This window comes from Anolis sagrei, chromosome 1 (assembly GCF_037176765.1).
Source record: "Anolis sagrei isolate rAnoSag1 chromosome 1, rAnoSag1.mat, whole genome shotgun sequence".
Classification (NCBI taxonomy): Eukaryota; Metazoa; Chordata; class Lepidosauria; order Squamata; family Dactyloidae; genus Anolis; species Anolis sagrei.
This window is the reverse complement of record NC_090021.1, coordinates 194,697,763-194,716,758: the sequence shown is the minus strand read 5'-3', so window position 1 is coordinate 194,716,758 and position 18,996 is coordinate 194,697,763. Positions and strand designations below refer to the sequence as shown.

The window sequence follows — 18,996 nt, the reverse complement described above, 5'->3', positions numbered from 1 at the left end:
CTTTTGTGCTGCACAGTTATGTGCATGCTTGGTCAGTGTTAAGTCCTTTCTTACTCATTTTGACATGTGGCCTAAAATTTCTGAATATTTATATATAATCATAGTTGCCAGCTGATAATTTCAACATTTTGAAGAAATGGTATGTCATCACTTTTTGTCAGATTGAAAATAAATATTTTGTCATTGTCTTTTGGTACAATGTAATATAAAGCTGTACATTTTTTATTCAGGTATGATTTATTTCAATTTACATTTTTCTTTTTCACTATCAGACATCACATTAATTTGTTTGTTATTAACGGCTCCTGTTGTAGCTGCACTTATCAGTCTCGCTCATGTGCCTTGAAGGGATTAGCAGGACAGATCATTTCCATATTTAAATAGACTTTATAAACGATGGTTTTCAGTCCATGATGAAAAATTTGCTTAAGTTTTTAATAAATGACAGAGCAGTTTTAAGTGCTTGATGTAGCTAAAGAAGCTTATCTAAACCTTGGCATTTTATGTAATTTTACTTTTTCGATTCTAGCAGAAGGATGCAAATTTAGCCAAATGGTTCACTTGTTCCCTCAAGTCTTGTATTTTTGTAATGATGCCAGGTGTTTTCATGTGCCATATAAACTGAAACATTTAATAGACTGCGGAAAAATTAACATTCAATTTTTGCCCTGTAAAATGGATTTTAAAAATATCTGTTAGAGAAGAAAATAAGGTTTGAAATAAAAGGTATTTCAGTAAACATTTTAATATCTTTTCTTCATTTGAAAATTGAGCACTCAATTTTAAACTTCACCCAAGAGACAAGGTATTTTAAGCCACTCTAGAGTCACGTTTTGTTACAGAAAATATTTGAGGTGGGCACTGTACTACATTGCTGCCTGAACATTTTAAATTGTGTCTCCATTGGCCATATAGAGTTTTTTGCAGAAAAAAATGTTAGTATTTTTAAGCAAAAAAACGGTGGTTATAATTTTTTGCACAAAAAAAGAAACAAGATCAGTTGGCTACTCACAACAAACAGTTCATCACATATGAACATGCCCTTTCTGGTCATGAAGATATGGATATTGTGGTATACCTTTAATTCTGCAGCCACAAACATTTTCTTGGACACAAGATATTCCTGTAGACAAGTGACAATTCTCTTCGTTTAACTTAAGGGACGGATAAAAACATAATTTTATGTTTTCTAGCTTATTACAATACATTGAAAAGAGGGTTAAATCTTGTAAAAGAAATATAAAAAATCAAGTATTGAACACCTTAAAAGTAGTGACCTGGGCATTAAATTAAAAATTTTTCCACAGCAGTTTTGACTATTTAAGAGGCAAGCCACTTTGAAAACCAAACATTGGCATACTTCTTTGAGAGCGGTGTTTTATTGGCAATGAATTAGACTGTGCTTGCACTTTATGGTTGCACATCTGTCTGTCTTTTGATCAGAATGTTTTGTTATTTGTTAAAAACTTTTAAATCTCTGGAGAAGAGCAAGAATTGACAAAAAAACTGACATACTTGGAGAAAATGATCTTCATTCTCCCCCCCCCCCCCCTTTTTTTTTTTCTCACTTCCTCTAGTATGTCTTGTTTTGCTTTGTTTTAAATTTGAGGTCTCTTTTTTATGAGAGCCAGCTTGGAAGACAAGTGGGATAAAAAGTTATTTAAAAAAAACAACATTTTTTCAAAGCAGTTCCTGTGTCATACATAGATTCCCCCTGTAAGCATTGCTTTTTTTCAAATTGATAATTGCAACAACCAGTTATCTGTATTATAGTGACAGCATTTAGTTGAAGTGGCCAATTTCTTTATAAAAAGATATCTTGGCATATAAACTTTAATGTTGCAAATGGCACAAATTCCTGATCTGGCCCCATCAATCTAACAGAAACCCCACAATTAGCCAATTGACTATGTGAGAATTAGTCTTGTTCAAATGGCAATAAAATGTTGAAATGCATAGCCACTAACTACATACCTGATAGCAATATTTGTAGCACAAAATAATGGTTAAGGAGACTTTAAATGGTATCCTTGTGTAGTTTTATTTTAAAATTCATTTTAAATTTGATTTTTACAATTTTTCGCAGAACCCCTGTGATGCCTTTATGGAATCCTAGGGTTCTAAGGGACACAGTTTGAAAACTGTTTGTCATAGAGATGAACATGCGAAGGAGTCCACAGACAACAGAGATATTGTGGGGATGAGAGGGGGCTGGCATAACTAAAACAGATCAAACACCGAAGTGGGTTATAGAGAGAGGAGAGGAAACTATTCTGTCTTTGTGAAGGGTGAGAGTAGTCTAAATATCTTATTTGGGGGTTTCAGTCACAGGTTCCCCCTTCAGCACATGTCAGTGTTTCAGAATCATTTTAAGGAAGTTGTCCTCAACCAGTGGGTCTCCAGATATTTTGGCCTTCAACTCCCAGAAATCCTAAGAGCTAGTAGACTGGCTGGGATTTCTGGGAGTTGTAGGCTAAAACACCTGGGGACCCACAGGTTGAAAACCACTGACTTAGGACTACAAAATACTTTTAAAATTACAAGGATTTTCATATTTTTTTCAGGATGAGTAATGAAGAGCAGCCAGAGGTCCCAGTGCTTTATCGAGATGTCTCATCCCTTCTGCTTATCCAGATTTTAACCATGCCACAGCCATTGCGCAAAGGTATGCCTCACAAAATGGATATATAATAAACAAGTGACAGTGATCCCTTGCCTGTTCCAGCTTTTAAAAATGACAGCAAATAAAGCTTATTTGCTTGGCTGCATGTGCTTGAACAACAATTTTGCCTTATCTCTAGAAGTTGGCATTAAACTGATTTTTTTGTGGTGGTGTGGTGGTGGTGGTTTGACAGGCTTATCTGTGGCTTCTTACTTTTATCAGATAACAATACAGTAAAACCACAATGGTTATTACATTCCCTGAGTTATGGGGAAGGAGGGAGGTCCTTCTGTTTGACCTTCATTTGTTTGCTGTAGCGGGACTGCTTAATATTTCACATGGAACTGTGAATGCCTAAGGGTGAAAGCGAATAATTTATTTTAATTTAACTGCACAAATTGTGGCAATTGTGTCACACACGACAAAGATAATTGCTATAACACAGTATCGGTAATGGTTATAATGTATGAATTTGAACACGTTCTTGGAATCCCAAGACATTCTTGAAGCAGAAATGATTTAGTGCTACTTATTTTGCCAGCTTTAAAGCTTTTAATATTATGATTCATATGCACATTTCAGATGTATGACTTCTTTTTCACTGCCAAGCTACATTTTCGCACATTTTCATAAAGGGTTATTATAAGCATTGTAGCTTGCCATTGCCCTTAAAAAAAAAACAAAAAACAACACACACATTTATAACATGTATTGACCAGCTAATGACCTCAGCTGTGATTTTTGGTTCGGGTGCTCCATTAAAAGGCATAATCAGTTATGCCAGGAGCCTTTTGTTCTGTGGATGCATGAAGATGAACATTTTTAAGGTGAAAAAATTCCTTTAAAACCCAGTTGATTTGAGCATTTGAAAAGTTCAAATATATCTAAAAATTTAATATGATAGCTTCTTGGAGATTCAGATGTTCTCCATTTGAAGGGTCTACTATTCCAATCCCAGTTCTTAGTTTCCAGTTATCTTTTACTTTCTAGTCTTTTTTTCTCCCTAAGATGTTTTTATGTCCAGTGACAAAAATTGTTAAGAAAATATCGATGGATAGTCCTAGGAGTTTCTTTCAGGCAATTGAATTAAATATCATTATTTCATGGTGGGTAAGTGAATTAAAACTAATTCAATAAAACATCTGTCTCATATCAATTACTGCCAAATTGATTTAGGGTTTGGTTGTTTAGCTACTCCCTACATATGTAGGTTTTAGTTGTTTACCTACTAGGAGCCCCTGGTGGTGCAATGGGTTAAACCCTTGTGCCAGCAGGACTACTTACTGCTGACCGAAAGGTCGGTGGTTCAAATCCGGGGAACAGGGTGAGCTCCCATCTGTCAACTCCAGCTTCTCATGCGGTAACATTCTCACAGGTTGGTAAACTGTCTGGGCATCCCTTGGGGAATGTCCTTGCAGACGGCCAATTTTCTCACACCAGAAGCAACTTGCAGTTTCTCAAGTCGCTCCTGATACAAAAAGAAAGTTTAGGTACTCTTATTTTATAATAAATATTTTTGCATCATTGCTGTTTCCCCCCAGTTATCTTTGTGCTGTCACATGATATGTTTGCATGCATCAACACAACTTGATTGCCTCCTTCTTCACATTATTAGCAAATATTAAGATTCCTGATCAAATGCAGGTGTGTTTCTAGGGCTAGGAGACATCAGATTCATACCTCTGGTAATTTTGTTCTCCTGGAATTTAATCTGGCAGATTGACATTTTGACCCAAAGTCTTTTTGTTTTAAAGGATATCTAGATAGTAGTATTAGAGGAAATTAGCACTTAATAAGGAGTGTGCTGGTCTTTTGCCCTTCAAGCAAGGCCCTGGGAATTGTATTAACTATCTTATTAACTCTTGAATGGCCTTGGTTATCTATTTCAATCCAACATCGATTAAGGCAAAGTAAATGCCATTATACTGTTAGTCTCTTCTTTCTGAGAGGAAAAATTGATTGGAAGCCACCTCAAAAGAGAGAACACAAATTAACTCTGATTGTAAAGAAACATCATTCTAGAGGTCAGTCCAGTTGGAGTCGGTTGCTTCATCCGTATATAAATGGAGGACTTAAAGGGCGAAAGGTCACAAGCAATCTCTGTGTTGCATAGAACTGCTGTACAACCTAAAGGATTATCACTGAGTTGAAGGTTGTTGATATTGCTAAAGTATGGGCAGAATGGATACGTGCTTAAAATGCAAAAGAGATTTTCACCTCACCGTGCATTGCAGTTGCATAATAATGCTAGTTTATCATTATTTTGATACTCAGTTTGCATTGATCTTCAGAAGAAAAACAAAACTGAGATAGGATTTGTCCTAGAAAAAGAGACTAAAGCATGCTTATGTTTAACTGGGGAATGGCAAGGATCTCACATTAACTACCCCTGGTCCATTATGGAAAGAATGGTTCACGTGCCATTATACACATGCCTCCTATTTACCTTTTTTTACAAAGCAAATTGAAATTAATGCATGAACAGTAGAGAGCATCAGCCCCACATCTCTTGTTCTCTCATTTTCCTCATATGGAAAATGATAAGTGTACACATGATAATTTCCCCTACTTATGGGTGTTCCCCTCATTACTGGGGGCCCCCGGTCCAATGCACCAATGGGTAGGGAGACTCTCAATCAATGTTTTTCCAGTCAGAGCAATAAAACTGAAAACAGAGAGGTGAAAAACTAGTATCCTTTCCTCCACATAGATTTATTCAACACTCTCTGTAAAAAAATGATCATAATCTAATTTTTTGAAACAAACACCAGGAGTTTTTTATTCTTTTATTCATCATCAGCAAGCCCTCATATGGGTTGCTGTGAGGTTTCCGGGCTGTATGGCCATGGTCCGGAAGCATTCTCTCCTGACATTTTGCCCACATCTATGGCAGGCATCCTCAGAGGTTGTGAGGTCTGTTGGAAACTAGGCAAGTGTTATTCAATGCTAATCAAGGTGGCCAATTGCAACATTCACACCTGCCTCAAGTAGACAAAAGTTCTTTCTCCCACCCTGCATGTTCCACAGATATATAAACCCCACTTGCCTAGTTTCCAACAGACCTCACAACCTCTGAGGATGCCTGCCATAGATATGGGCAAAAAATCAGGAGTGAATGCTTCTGGAACATGGCCATATAGCCCGGAAAACTCATAGCAACCTAGTGATTCTGGCCATGAAAGCCTTCGACAACACAAACCCTCATATGTTCACCCAGCTTCAAGAAATATGTTAACTACTTTATACAAATTCATAGAAGGGCTCTCATAATAAGAGAGGACCTAGAAAACAAACTGAGAGACCAAGTAGGAAGGCAGGATTTACTAGTTTGGAGAAAGGAAGGGTGGCAGAGCTCTGTGTGTGATCATTCACATCTCCAAATTCATATATTAATTGTTAATATTAAAACACAAAAAATACTAGTTTTAAAACAAATATCAAATTGTCAGTTTTCATAATAGATAGTCTCCAGATAGCAAAACTAATATCAAAAGTTAAAAAGTGGCTGTTTCAACTTAGATCTGGGTATACGTACAACAAAAACCATTTGGTTCATAACTGGATTCTCAGATTGTAAATGCATATCTTTAAATATTAGTTCCCTGTGCTGTTCTAGTGTTCTATAGGCTCTCTTTTCTTTAGTAAACAAAGATTCACTGAAATATTGGCAAAGTAGCCATTTCCAGATTAAATTAAATAGCTGTTCTCTTTCCTACTTCGATTTAGTAGGCAAGGTCTTTCCCTGAAGTTGCAGCCTTTGAGCACATGACATTTAATTTGGTATTTAATGTCAGCCAGGCAGGTTTTGCTGAAGTGTTATATTCTACATTTACTGGCAGCAATATTTTTGAGTATTGATAATATTTGTTCCTGGGGTGCTGTGTGGTTTCCGGGCTGTACTGCCATGTTCTAACATCATTTTCTCCTGATGTTTCGTCTGCATCTGTGGCTGGCACCCTCTGAAGATGCCAGCCACAAATGCAAGTGAAACATCCTGAAGAAATGCTGCTAAAACATGGCCATACAATCTGGAAACCACACACCACCCCAGTGATTCCAGCCGTAAAAGCCTTTGGCAATACAATATTTGTTTCTTAATAGAGTTACGGATTATTCAATACATTTCTGTGCAAGTTTTTCTGTAGACCTTCATTACTGCAATAAATAATTACAAAGTCTACAGTCTGTTGAGCGTAATTTTCATTTGGAAAATAAAGCATCTTGATATTCAGAGCAAATGAGCCCTCACTATTCTTACTGTGGGCTTCAGGTTTATTTAGACATCCCAGCTAGTGCCTCAGTTAAACCTGATAATTTTATTATGCAAGTTGAGCCTACCCTAACTGCTACCAAAAATGTTTCGGAGTTCTGATTTTTTTTTTCATTTTTTGAATATCTGAATTTGCTTCAGGTAATTTGTGAATGTGGGATAGAGCAAAAAGGGGATTAGTTTGATGTCCAGTACTCACTTAGTATTTTTACTAGGAGCACTTGCTCTAACATTGCCAGAAATTTGACAAGATGAAGAAAGGAGACTCTGGTTTCCATGGCTTTGCTCGCATAATGTCCTTGTAAAAGACAGACATCCTAGGTGCTTCTCAGCACACATTTTAGACTTTTAACAAAGTAGCCTTCAGAGAAGGAGAAACAGAAAAAAGTCCAAGGGGATCGGGCCACACCACCAACTAACGCTTCACTTGGCCCATAATAGCCCTTGTAGCTGAAGGGAAGAGAAAATTCTCTCCCCATCTTGTGGAGTGTTGGCAGCTAAGGGAGACACCTGCTTTTTACAAGGGTCTTGTGTGATTGGAGGCATAGGAACCAGAGTCCTCCCCACTTCCCCCTCTTTCTTATCCCTGTCAAATTTCCAACAGTGATGGAGCAAGGGCTCCTTAATTCAAAACCTAGTGGCATTGGACATGTAACTAGCCCCTTATCTTGAAGGTGGAAGTGGGTGGCGAGTGGCAAAAAGCTTATGTTTTTGAAGTATTTCAGATTTTGGATTTCCAGATAAGGGAGGGTCAACCTGTACAAAGTAGTGGATGTTTTGAGAGAGAGTTGACTTCGAGTCTCTCCTTTACCTCATCATTATGTTGTGAAGATATCCTTGTCCTTATTTATGTTTTAATTGCTTATAAAACATATTTTTGTACATTTGCCATTTGGAATTTTTTTTTTTAGAAAAATGGTTTGTAAATTTGTAATTGGTTTATAAAAATGTAAGATTTAATCTACAATGTCTGAATCACCTTATCTGTTTTTGTATTTTTGTAGAACACTTTATCTGTATCACAAAGGTGCTGTTCACACTGTTGTATATACAAGCGCTCGTTGCACTTTCTGTTAAATGCAGCTCTGAAGAGAGAATAACTTGGATGAACTCAGGAGCTTTGAAAAAGGTTTGTTGATTTGTCAAAAACTGCTAATAAAATGCCAAGGATGCAGTTCTGTCTCCAGTTGTGCACAGTTAATCCTCTCAATTTCTCTGGAATATAGATGTGCACAGCATTATGCTGCATTGCAGCCTAAAGCTGTCTTTCTTTCTCTCACACATGTTCAGTTTTTACATTTCAGTTGAAATACAAGATCGGTCTTTCTCCGAGAGAGTAACTGTCCACTATCCCAGACCTCCTCTGTCCTTGGGGGTAGTCAGCTGCATTTTTATCAGGCCACTCATTTAAGCTCTTCCTTCCCCTTTTCATCGGAAAGTGGGAATACTGAAAGGCTGAGTGAGCTATGGCTGTAAGGCCTGGGTAATAGACTGGCCAAAGCTGAACTCTATTGACTGCTTTTTATTTTTCAAGTCAGTCATTCTTCATGTGAGTGCCAGTCTTGCATTTGGAGTGAAACTACTCTAGGTACTCCCTTCACATCTCAGTTAATGAGAGACTTGTTGGAAAGAGGAGCCATAGCTCTTTTGTTGCATTTCATATTTATTTCGGTGTGTGTGTGTGTGTACACAGTGTGGTGTATTGATCTGAACTCAGATGATGACTCTGGAGACCAGGGTTTTAATCCTCGCTAAACCATAGAATAGAACGGGTGACTGTGGGCAAGCTGCACTTTTTCAGCTTCAAAGGAAGGCAAAGGCAGACCTTCTCTGAGCAAAACTTGCCAAGAAAACCTTTTAATAGATTCAGCTTAGGGCCATCATAAGTTGGCAATAACTTGCATGCTTGCCTTATCACTTGTTTCTGGACTGTGTTACAGTAATCACACGTAATGGATAGCAAATCTTGTTGGAGTAACATATTTCTGAAGAAACAATATTGTTAGAAGTAGGCTTCAAAATAATTCTTTATATAATTATTTTTGGCCTGTTCCTGTTGTATTGCAACACTCCATCACCTCTCCATCTTCTCAAGTTCCAGATCTTAGAGCCTTTTCATACCACACATGGTCCCAACATCTCCTGCAGTGACATTCTGGGATTTGCAGATTAAGGAGGAACATTTAAGAATCCTCAGCCAGAGAGCTCTCTGGCCTCACTAAACTGTAAACCCCAGGATTTCACAAAATGCAATTACTACATGAAAATACAATATTTTTGTGATTTAATCTTTGTATATTCATATACAGATGTCTTGTGAAAGTCTTATAATAGCATTTGCAGATTGTAAGACACAGTTCTTCCTGTGTCCATGATAATGGCAACCTAGACATGGGAAACATCTTAGGGGCATGAATTATGGTAGAGGACTGGTAATGCAGATATAGATCTGAAATTTTGAGTGCCCTGAGTGAACTACACTGTTGTTTGGATCTTGGTAAATAGTATTTCCTTTAGATTTTGCAGTGAAGCACAGGCCACATTCACATAAAAAGCAATGCAAAATGGTGGAGAATCTTGGCTTTTATCATTCACAAACAAACATACTAGTGATTGCTTTCCCATCGAACAAGCAGGGAATGTTTTATTAAGTTGGAATATATCCATGGTAAACAACTTTATGTCATTGATTTGCAGTTCCTAAACAAGATTGGAACCATAAGCTCAACTTTGAGCCTTAATTTGAAACCTTGGTTTGCAAACTGCTGTACACGAGGAAAAGCGAACATTGCTAGTTATTTAATGCTGACATTTCCAACTCCTAGAAACTGCTGAATGGTAATAACATTGTATTGCTTTCCCAATGAAGGGACTGATAGTACTTCCAGTCCCATTCCTGATGCTTATTCTGAAATAGGTCAATGGCATATTGCCTTGCTTTCAAACAAAAAACTTACAGTGTTTGCCTACAGTACAGTGAATAGATCAGTCTATTCCATGCCACTTTCACATAGGTTTATTTATTTATTTATTTTTGTGTCTGAAGCAAGTTGAGGGATACATGGGTTTAGAAAGAAGTCTGTTATCTCCCTTTTGGAATGAATGTTAAGTAGCGAAAGCTAGTTTAAAAATCCATGTGGATGTAACAAATTCTCCACCTTAAGAAACATTTTTCTATGCACCTAAAGGACAGTTTGTGATCGCGTTTTCCACAGTCCCACCAGCAACTGTTCCTAAATCTTGAAGAAGCTAGTTGAAAATGTTTCTTTAAAAGCCTGGGAATTAGCAGGACATTATGACATGTTGTTGGGTCCTGGGCACTTGTTTTGTATGGAGTAAAAATATTTCTGCCTTGTGTACAGTGGTGGCAGCAGTCATTCTTTCATGCAGCATCCATATTAGCTACACAGGGAATACATACAGGAGGAGAAAAAGATACAACCCTCATCAGTATTCAAGAACAGCCATATTTTTCTTGTACCCATGCAATTATGACATGTCATGACATACCACCACTTTTTAGAAGCTTTTCTGGTCTTTAGTGAAGGTGCAATTCTTTGTAGATGCCCCAAGGAGCTTGGAAGGGTAATAAATATATTCAGGATAGATCCTTGTTTAGTTTGGGGGGGGGGGGGCAGGCAGATTCCATTAAAGTGAAAATACATATCAGGTTTTGTATGCTAACTACTAAGTTTGAATAACACTTTTCATTTTCTATCAAGCATTTTACTGTGGAAAATTGTTGTATGTTGCACTATGTGCAAAGGATTAGTGTCCTTCAATGAAAGAATTAGAGAACCTTTTTTGGCAGATTAACTCAGTCTGGGGCTTTTGGCCCAAAAAGAAAAGGCCAGATTAAAGATACAACATTTTCATACTCTTTTGATTAGATGATACATTTCTTTTTGTTCACAGAGTCTATCCAATGCAAAAAAGACTTGGGAAGTGTTGTTTAGCCATGTCATCAGTGAACTCTCCAAAGGGAAGATCTATGAACAAGAGGAAACTGAAGAACTAGCCATGGTATGGTTTGTGCATTTGAATATGTCATCTGCACATTATTTAATGCTAACTATAGTTCCTTGTGGATAGGGCCAAAGTATGCTAGAGGCATTAGATCCCATCTGATCTTAGAAGTTAAGCCGGGTCAGTACTTGGATGCGAGATCCAAGTACTGGATCTCCAGGTACTATAGTCTGTATTTCAGAGGAAGTAAGTCGCAAAACCACCTCTTTGTCTAAGAAACCCCTATAAAATTATTGGAGTTGGCAAGCGATTTAAAGGCAAATACATGCACATATCCTATTGTAAAGTTTGCTTTTCTCTTTTTCCAGTAAAAGTAAAGTTCCATTAATTGAAATTTACTGGAGGTTTTTTTCTCTCTAATTTAGGACAGCACTAGTTCTTGGTGCCCACATTCCATAGAGATTTACTTGCAGCAATTCTGCCTGCCTTTTCTCAGGATCACAAGCCTTCTTCAGCACCATCTCTTTGGAGGGGAGCTCCCCAGCTGTCAGGTACTATGAAAACATCATTTGTTGGATCTGTCATGGTGATACAGTGTATATCATGCTAAGCCAACAAGCCTTCACTTTGTATCTGCAAAATTCATATATGCAACAAACAACCTTGTAGATGTCTTAAAGAATGTCACTGAAATGCAAGAGTGAACCATAGTGCTATATCCCAGTAATAAATTATGGAACTGTTGCATAATGAATGGAATCTTGTATGTTGAAACTAGAATTATTCTTCATTAAATACATCATAATAGATCATTGCCTCTTACTGCTTCCTTGTTGGGCTTCTGTTTTGAATATGGCTCTTTCTTTTATGATTAATAGGAAGGCGAGGAGTTTACTGTTCTTGCCAGCTGCCTGGGTTTGTTATCACCATCTTTTCAATCATCGCAGTTCTCTAGTGCCTCTTGTCTTGATTGGCCTGTACCAGCATTTGACATAATATCTCAATGGTGCTCAGAATTGGTTTCATTCTCGAATACGCATCCAACACAAGTAAAGGTAGGTAAACGATACTGCCACATCTTAATACATTATTCGAGACAATGGCTTATACAACACTATTGGCAATTGTTTGCCCCATCAGTTTTAATCCTGTTGAAATGTAGTTTTTAAAAATGCTTTTAACTTTAAAAAATCGTTTTCATGCAAACTGTTATTAATTTTTTCCTTTCATCAGAAATAAATAGTATTTCTTTAAAATATTTGAAGTGGAATTACTGTTTAACTATGGCTCATATTTTAAAACTATTATAACTTCTCAAAGCAAGAGGGAATAACTAGTAATAAACATTTTCAGGAAGTAAAGATTGAGTCTTTATATTATGAACATACCAGCAGGAAACTGAATGTGTGATTTCATCGCCCTGGGTATTGTGTAGAGAACATAGAAATTGCTCTACAGTGATTTTCCAACTTTGATCCCTCAGGAAGATCTGTCTTTGTCTGTTTAATATGCAAGCTGCAATAGGTACCGTAGGATCCTCATGATTTGCCAAAGATTATCTGGTGTGGTCTTAAGTTCACTTTACTTTTCCCCACGATCGCAGCAAGGCTACCTTGCTTCATTGGAGAGTACAGCCTTGAATATACTCAAAAGTGGTAACTTTGCTACTTTCCACTATGACAAGTCTACTGAATATTCAAGAAGCATAACTTCGAGGGGAGCAGGAGGATCCAGAGCTTGCTGGTGTGGATGAGATTGGAGAGTAATGATTTAGAACAGTGATTCTCAACCTGTGGGTCCCCAGATGTTTTGGCCTTCAACTCCCAGAAATCCTCACAGCTGGTAAACTGGCTGGGATTTCTGGGAGTTGGAGGCCAACACCTGGGGACTCACAGGTTGAGAACAACTAATTTAGAATGACTCATTTTGGTGTAGACCAGACTATATTCCCATCTTTGTTGGTTTTATTTATTTGTCTGAACAAAAATATTAATCCACTTTTTATCTCTAATAAAAGTAATTGATATAATCATAGCTTTCAAAATAAACTACATGGTGTTCTTCCTGATAGGAAGAGGGACAGTCTCTGGATCAACAGGAAACAAGCTCACTCCATCTTTCCACATGACATCCCTTCTGATTTTTAAGAACGTGTATCTTATGACATTTCTTCTCCAAGCTAAACATACTCAACTCCCTAAGATCATCTTGGTTACCTTCCTCTGAACACAGCCCAGTTTGTCTATATCCTTCTTGAACTATGCTCCAGAACTGGACACTGTATTCCAGTCATTGTCTGACCAAAGATAGACAACTTTGGGATGGGAAGGGAGGGAAGGAGAAAGCAGACAGAATATGTGAGTGTTTTACATGGGTTTCCTCCTTTCTCCCCTTTTACAGGTTTTACTTATACAGGAGCCTAAATGGGACTTACCACGCCTCCTACAATTGCCTGAAAATTACAATACCATTTTCCAATACTATCACAGAAAAAGTTGCTCAGTCTGTTCCAAGGTTCCTAAAGATCCTGCCATTTGTCTGGTTTGTGGCACTTTTGTGTGTTTGAAAGGACTTTGCTGCAAGCAACAAAGCTACTGTGAATGTGTCTTGGTAAGAGATATAACAGTTAGCACTTAGCATAAATACTGTTTAGAAAGCTTCTCATTGATTGCCACTATCAATAATCCCAGCAACCCTCTGTGAAGCGGGTGGCCTAGTGCGGACACAGTATCTATCCCCTGAACCCCTGCTTATAAGTCTTCCTCATTCACTTCAGTGAAACGGAGGAATGCTTCTAAGATGATAATAGAAATGAATGGTCTGCACAGCTGCTCTGTCCTTGAAGGAAGATGTTAATGCACATCATTGTCAAGGAAAGGCTTTGGAGCAAAGGAACACTTTGTGTAATAATTTAGATTCTTTTGGAAATGAGGGGTTTCTTTTTAAATTTGGTTATTGTGATGGGTAATCTGGACTAAATGGATTATTATAAAATTACAGGTTCACTTCTTGTTTTAAATGTACATTTATACACTTAGTTCTAATGCCTATTATATTATTTTACAGACTTCAAAATGGCAATATTTTGAGAGTATGTACTTAGTTGATAGTTCTATCTGTGATATTGAAAGTGTTGATAGGATTTGCCTGGATCTACTTTTCTGCTATAATAGCCAGACATATTTCTCAAATGGAGAATGGTGTGATAATGTGTGGTTTGTATGGAGAGTTGCTTATAATTTTGCTTCTTAAATATCTTCATTATTTAAGAGAGAAATGAATTCAATTGTATCTCTATAGTTAATGGTGGATTGCTAATACTAGCAGCCTTATTAGCATAGCCAGTGATGATGGAAACTTCAGTCCAACAACCTCAGGAGGGTCACAGTTGTTTGTTCCAGTTTTGACATATTATTTCTACAGTCTAAAATACAGAAAAAGTAAGGTCTAATTATACAATTGTGTGATTAGAAATAGGAGAAATTTTATCCACTTCTCTCATCTTTCTCAGCATTCACAAAATTGTGGCGCTGGAACAGGCATATTCCTTCTGATCAATGCATCTGTAATCATCATCATTCGTGGTCATCGTTTTTGCCTTTGGGGTTCTGTGTACCTGGATGCACACGGTGAAGAAGACAGAGATCTCAGGTAACCTTTGTAAAGACAAGTGAATTTGCAATTGTGCCTATAGAAATCAAACTCTTAAAGTGAGCTTCCACTTTTACAGTACTAAGGACACAATTTGAAGCGACGTTTAATTGAGTATGGACCTGGATCAGCTTATACATTGTTATATGATGCACAGAGTTGATCCAGCAGTAACATGGCCTTGACTCTGTTTCACCCCTGCCAGAATTCACCTAGCACTCAACACCAACCAGGAATCCAAAAGCAGTAGTAAAACAGTTTATTGAGGAAAGCACATATTAAAAAAAAAAAAGGGGGGGGGGGAGGAATCACCATAGGAAAAAAGAAAGGCAAAATCCAATAGGTAATGGGGGAAAGCAGTCAACAAGTAATAAGCCAGACCAAAACTGTTAATGGGAAAAACATTCCAAAAGTAATAATCCAAACAGTTCAGATTTGTTCCATAAAACAAGGTATAGGAAAACCAGAATGAAAACATGAGCATGAATCCAAAACCAAGACTATATAAACTTCTTAAAAACTTGAACTCAAACTCCCAAGGTCTTTGACTAAATAATGAACTTGAGATCCTCACTCTAATGCAGCGTTCCCTGATCTGAATTTTAAAGGAAACAATTTCCTGATTTAATGACCACAAGCCATTAAGTCATGTCTGTGACCTGGGCTCTCTTGTCTGTGATATTTCTCACACTGTTGTTTCTCACAGAATCTCTGTGACCTCTTTAATTTGCTTGCTTCTTCCCTAAGATGAAGCCTGAGATTTCTGCAGACCGCAGGTGTGTTTTCAGGCAATTTTTTCTCACCCATCCAACTCCTTATCTGGGGTTGCTATGAGACGACTAGATGAAAAGTCTTCGCCAGCCGCAGCATCTCCCTGTCTGCTGGACTCCGAGACAGTTTCACTTTCAAGCCCATTCTCACAGACAGGATCTAAACTCCCTCCATTTCCCTCATTGAAAAACCCTTCCACTCTCCCAGGCTCTGGAATAACAATCCCCTCATATTCATCAGCTGGCTGAACCACAACAGACTCATGTTTCCTGAAGCCACAGAATTATCTGGAACTTCCCCAAAGCTGCAGATTATTCAGCAACTTTGGGCCCATTTAATCAACCATGCTACTTCCCATTCCAGAATGGGCATAGTTGATGAAATGCCATCCCAGGGAAAGGGGGAAGTACTTGTTTTGGCCCTCCCCCCTAATTTCTCTTAGTGGTGCTCAGTGGGCAGTAAAATGAAGGAAGACTCTTCTCAGCGTCTGGAACAGTGCTATCCAATACAGTCCAGAGGTCAAAGTGGAGAAGGATTCCTCCTCTCCCCAGTGTCAGGGAGAGTCTTCTTCCATTTTAGCACTGCATAAGGTAAGTTCATAAAATCAAGCAACCTGGCCAGCCCTTTGGGCAACAAATGTCATTGGATGCTAAAGACACAGCTCATCATTTGATGGGGCAGCTCTGAATGTCTTCCTATTCTGCTTATGCTTAAGACAGGAAATAATTTTTGTCCAGCTTTCATTGTTGTAATTTGTTTTTGTCTTGTTTTTTCTTGTAGGCGTGGCAAACCTCTGTATATATGTAAAGAAAGATACAATGTGCTTGAACAGCAGTGGGTGTCGCACACCTTTGATCACATCAATAAAAGATGGGGGCCGCATTATAATGGTTTGTAAATCACCAGCCAGCATCTTGCCATCACATCGCCTTTGTTATTAATGCTTCCTGATGGGCTTTGGCTACAAGTAAATGGAAACTAAGTTTCCTCGCTGGGGAAAGCTTGAAGCCTGGCCATTTTATGAAGTCCTCCTTTAGGTGTTGGTAATAAGAGGATTCATACGTAACAATGCAAGGCAATTTGTCTTCCTAATTTGAGTGAATTATCTAAATTTATTTGATTGCTGTTGCTTTCTAATCCACTAATAACAAGCACAATTTGTACTTTAAAAATGTTGCTAAATGGATATTGAGTTTTATTTTTCCATGATTGGGGTTGTTTATGCTGAAGCACTGTATATGTGTAGTAGTACACCTGCTTAATATATTGGGGTTTTTTTTCTTTGCCTTTCGTTGTATTGCTTTAAGATTTTGCTTGATCTGTATCTGTAAGTACAAAAGAGTTGTGACACTTTTGATCTGTGAGATTGTACAGAAATGGTCTAAAGGGTTTTAGAGTGTATTTCGCTCATTGCCAGAGAGCTATTGAAATAGTTTCAGGCATTGCTGAAAAACCTTATTCATTCTCAGGAATTTCATAGATATACTCCAGAGATTCATGAAATAGCTGTAAAATAGATAGCTTGCTGCTCTTAATGTAATACAGTACATATACAGTATTCTGATATTTCTGTTAACTTTATTATTTACTAGCAAACAAATCAGTTTTACTGTTTGTGTACATACAACATTTGTAAAATGCCCAAAATGGTCAATTGTAAACCAACCAAGCATGTCATGGCTCATTTCCACCTAGCTGTATGTTTCAGTGTGGTGGGTAGAGAGGACAAAAGACATGCTTGATACTTGCAAATAAGACATATTTTCTGAGTTCAAGCAGGTTTTTTCTATTGTATTTATTGAGTAATCACTGCCCTTTCTGCTTGAATTTCTTAATAGGGGAATAGGGAGAGTTACATTTTAAGGTGCCAGAAGACAAATGACCCTCTTCCCCCATTTCAACCTTACGTAAACATGTACTTTACCAACTTTCCTCCAATCTTCATGCAGCAGCCCAAGAGCTTGTTGTTAACAGCAAAAATTCTTTTTTTTTGACAGAAATTAGGGTGTAGGGGACAGGATGCGTCAAGCTCGCCGCTCTCCTCCCCCAAAAATGCTCTGTATCTGGTTGTATACATTGGTTTTCCCCAAATCTAGAAATATATCTGCAGAAGCCAGCTTCCACTGTTGAGTACTATAGGACGTTTGAGGCACTTGGGATAAGAAAGCTTTGAAATAGCACCACAGTGGGCACCTTTATAGGAAAGCGCCATGTATATAACCAGGCAGGGAGTGTTATTTCTTAGTCCTAGCACATTGCTGCCAAACCTTTTCCTTTTCCATAGCAGACACATGTTTACTGTTTAAAAGAGTACTTTCAGATACTTCTGATACTTACATACTTGTAGTTTTTTCTGTAACGTTTTTATCTCTGAACTAATTTTAAAAGAGCCATAGCCATAAATTAGATTGAAAGTTGTTCTCTGCTCAAAGGTCTGATAGGAAATCAACTGTTGCAAACTGCAGAAGGGATAATATTAAGAATATTGGACAGTTCATGTAGAAAGCCTCTTTAGCCGACTAGGTTTTTACAAAAATACAACATTTGGTAATGATTTGCTATTTTGTATAATATAGTGTGTGATTACACACATCATACACACACATTTGGAATAGTCCTTGAAACCTACGTTTTCTTCAACTGAAAATTTCTTCCGCTCTTCCAAAAAAACAACAACATCGTTTTCTTTTAATATGTATCATATATGCAACATTAGGAGTTTTGCATCACCAATTTCTGAATATCAGACCATTTTAAGCACAGTGGACAAGCAGAAATATTCTTGGCCTGTCCTAGTATAATAATACTATCACAGGGTGCTTGCGTTTGAGTGCTCTGTGTAGTTGGAAGCTTCACAAGAGATAATGTCTCTACAAATAGAATCAAATGCATTATTTAAAGTGGATTTTTTAAAAATTGTGTATATGGGTGTGGAGTAAAATTATTAGCCTTAACTTTCAAATCTTTGTATTACATGGTGTTCATTTTGATACTGGTGAATTAGTCACTGGTCAGTTTTTAAAAAAGAAAACGAAGGCACTAGTTTGGAAATCCTACTTGAAAAGCACCTGCATGCTGCTGGACTAGAAGTTTGGTTAACCCCGTACCTTTTTGGAAATCTGCTTTACTAAGCTAACTTTGAGAAATAACAGGTCCAAACTAGAACTGGGCGTGTGTGCGTGAGTGCTGCTCCTCCTGCTCCTGCTGCTGCTCCTCTTCCTCCAACATACTGGTGTGGTTTCTTGTGTAAATGATCATTTAAGTACAGTACATTACTGTAGAAACAGAATCCGTCTCTGACACATCAAAGGCAAAACTAGAAATACCATAATCAATATTGTAAAATATGTTAATAAAAGTCTACTGCCGTTACATGTGTGTATGGGCTCATTTTGTTGTCTTAGGAAATTAAGTTTACACGAAAAAATAATTACATGAGACCCCTGTATCCACAGGTTATATGTTTCTGGCTAGACTGCAGTTACATGAAACCTCTGATTTGACCAAATGTCACTGAATTACCTCACTTCCAATCCCAACATACCATAGACATGCATTGGAGAATCTAGGGAGGTATCACCGAAGCTCCCGGTTGTGCAGTGGGTTAAATCCTTGTGCCGGAAGGACTGCTGACCAAAAGGTCGATGGTTCAAATCCAGAGAGTGGGGTGAGCTCC

The 18,996-nt window shown here is 37.7% G+C and overlaps 1 protein-coding gene across 4 annotated transcripts in view; it reads left to right on the top strand.

The window, feature by feature from the left end:
* Positions 1-18,692, top strand: part of UBR3 (ubiquitin protein ligase E3 component n-recognin 3) — a 101,656-nt gene extending 82,964 nt beyond the window's left edge. For all 4 annotated transcript variants that reach the window (XM_067471652.1, XM_067471647.1, XM_067471646.1 and 1 more), the window contains 8 exons: positions 2,565-2,665; positions 7,937-8,061; positions 10,848-10,955; positions 11,324-11,449; positions 11,777-11,953; positions 13,299-13,508; positions 14,410-14,549; positions 16,101-18,692. In XM_067471652.1, the coding sequence (XP_067327753.1) occupies positions 2,565-2,665; positions 7,937-8,061; positions 10,848-10,955; positions 11,324-11,449; positions 11,777-11,953; positions 13,299-13,508; positions 14,410-14,549; positions 16,101-16,218 (1,105 nt within the window). In that variant the 3' untranslated portion in view covers positions 16,219-18,692. The remainder of the gene's footprint in view (positions 1-2,564; positions 2,666-7,936; positions 8,062-10,847; positions 10,956-11,323; positions 11,450-11,776; positions 11,954-13,298; positions 13,509-14,409; positions 14,550-16,100) is intronic.
* The last annotated feature ends 304 nt before the right edge of the window (positions 18,693-18,996 follow it).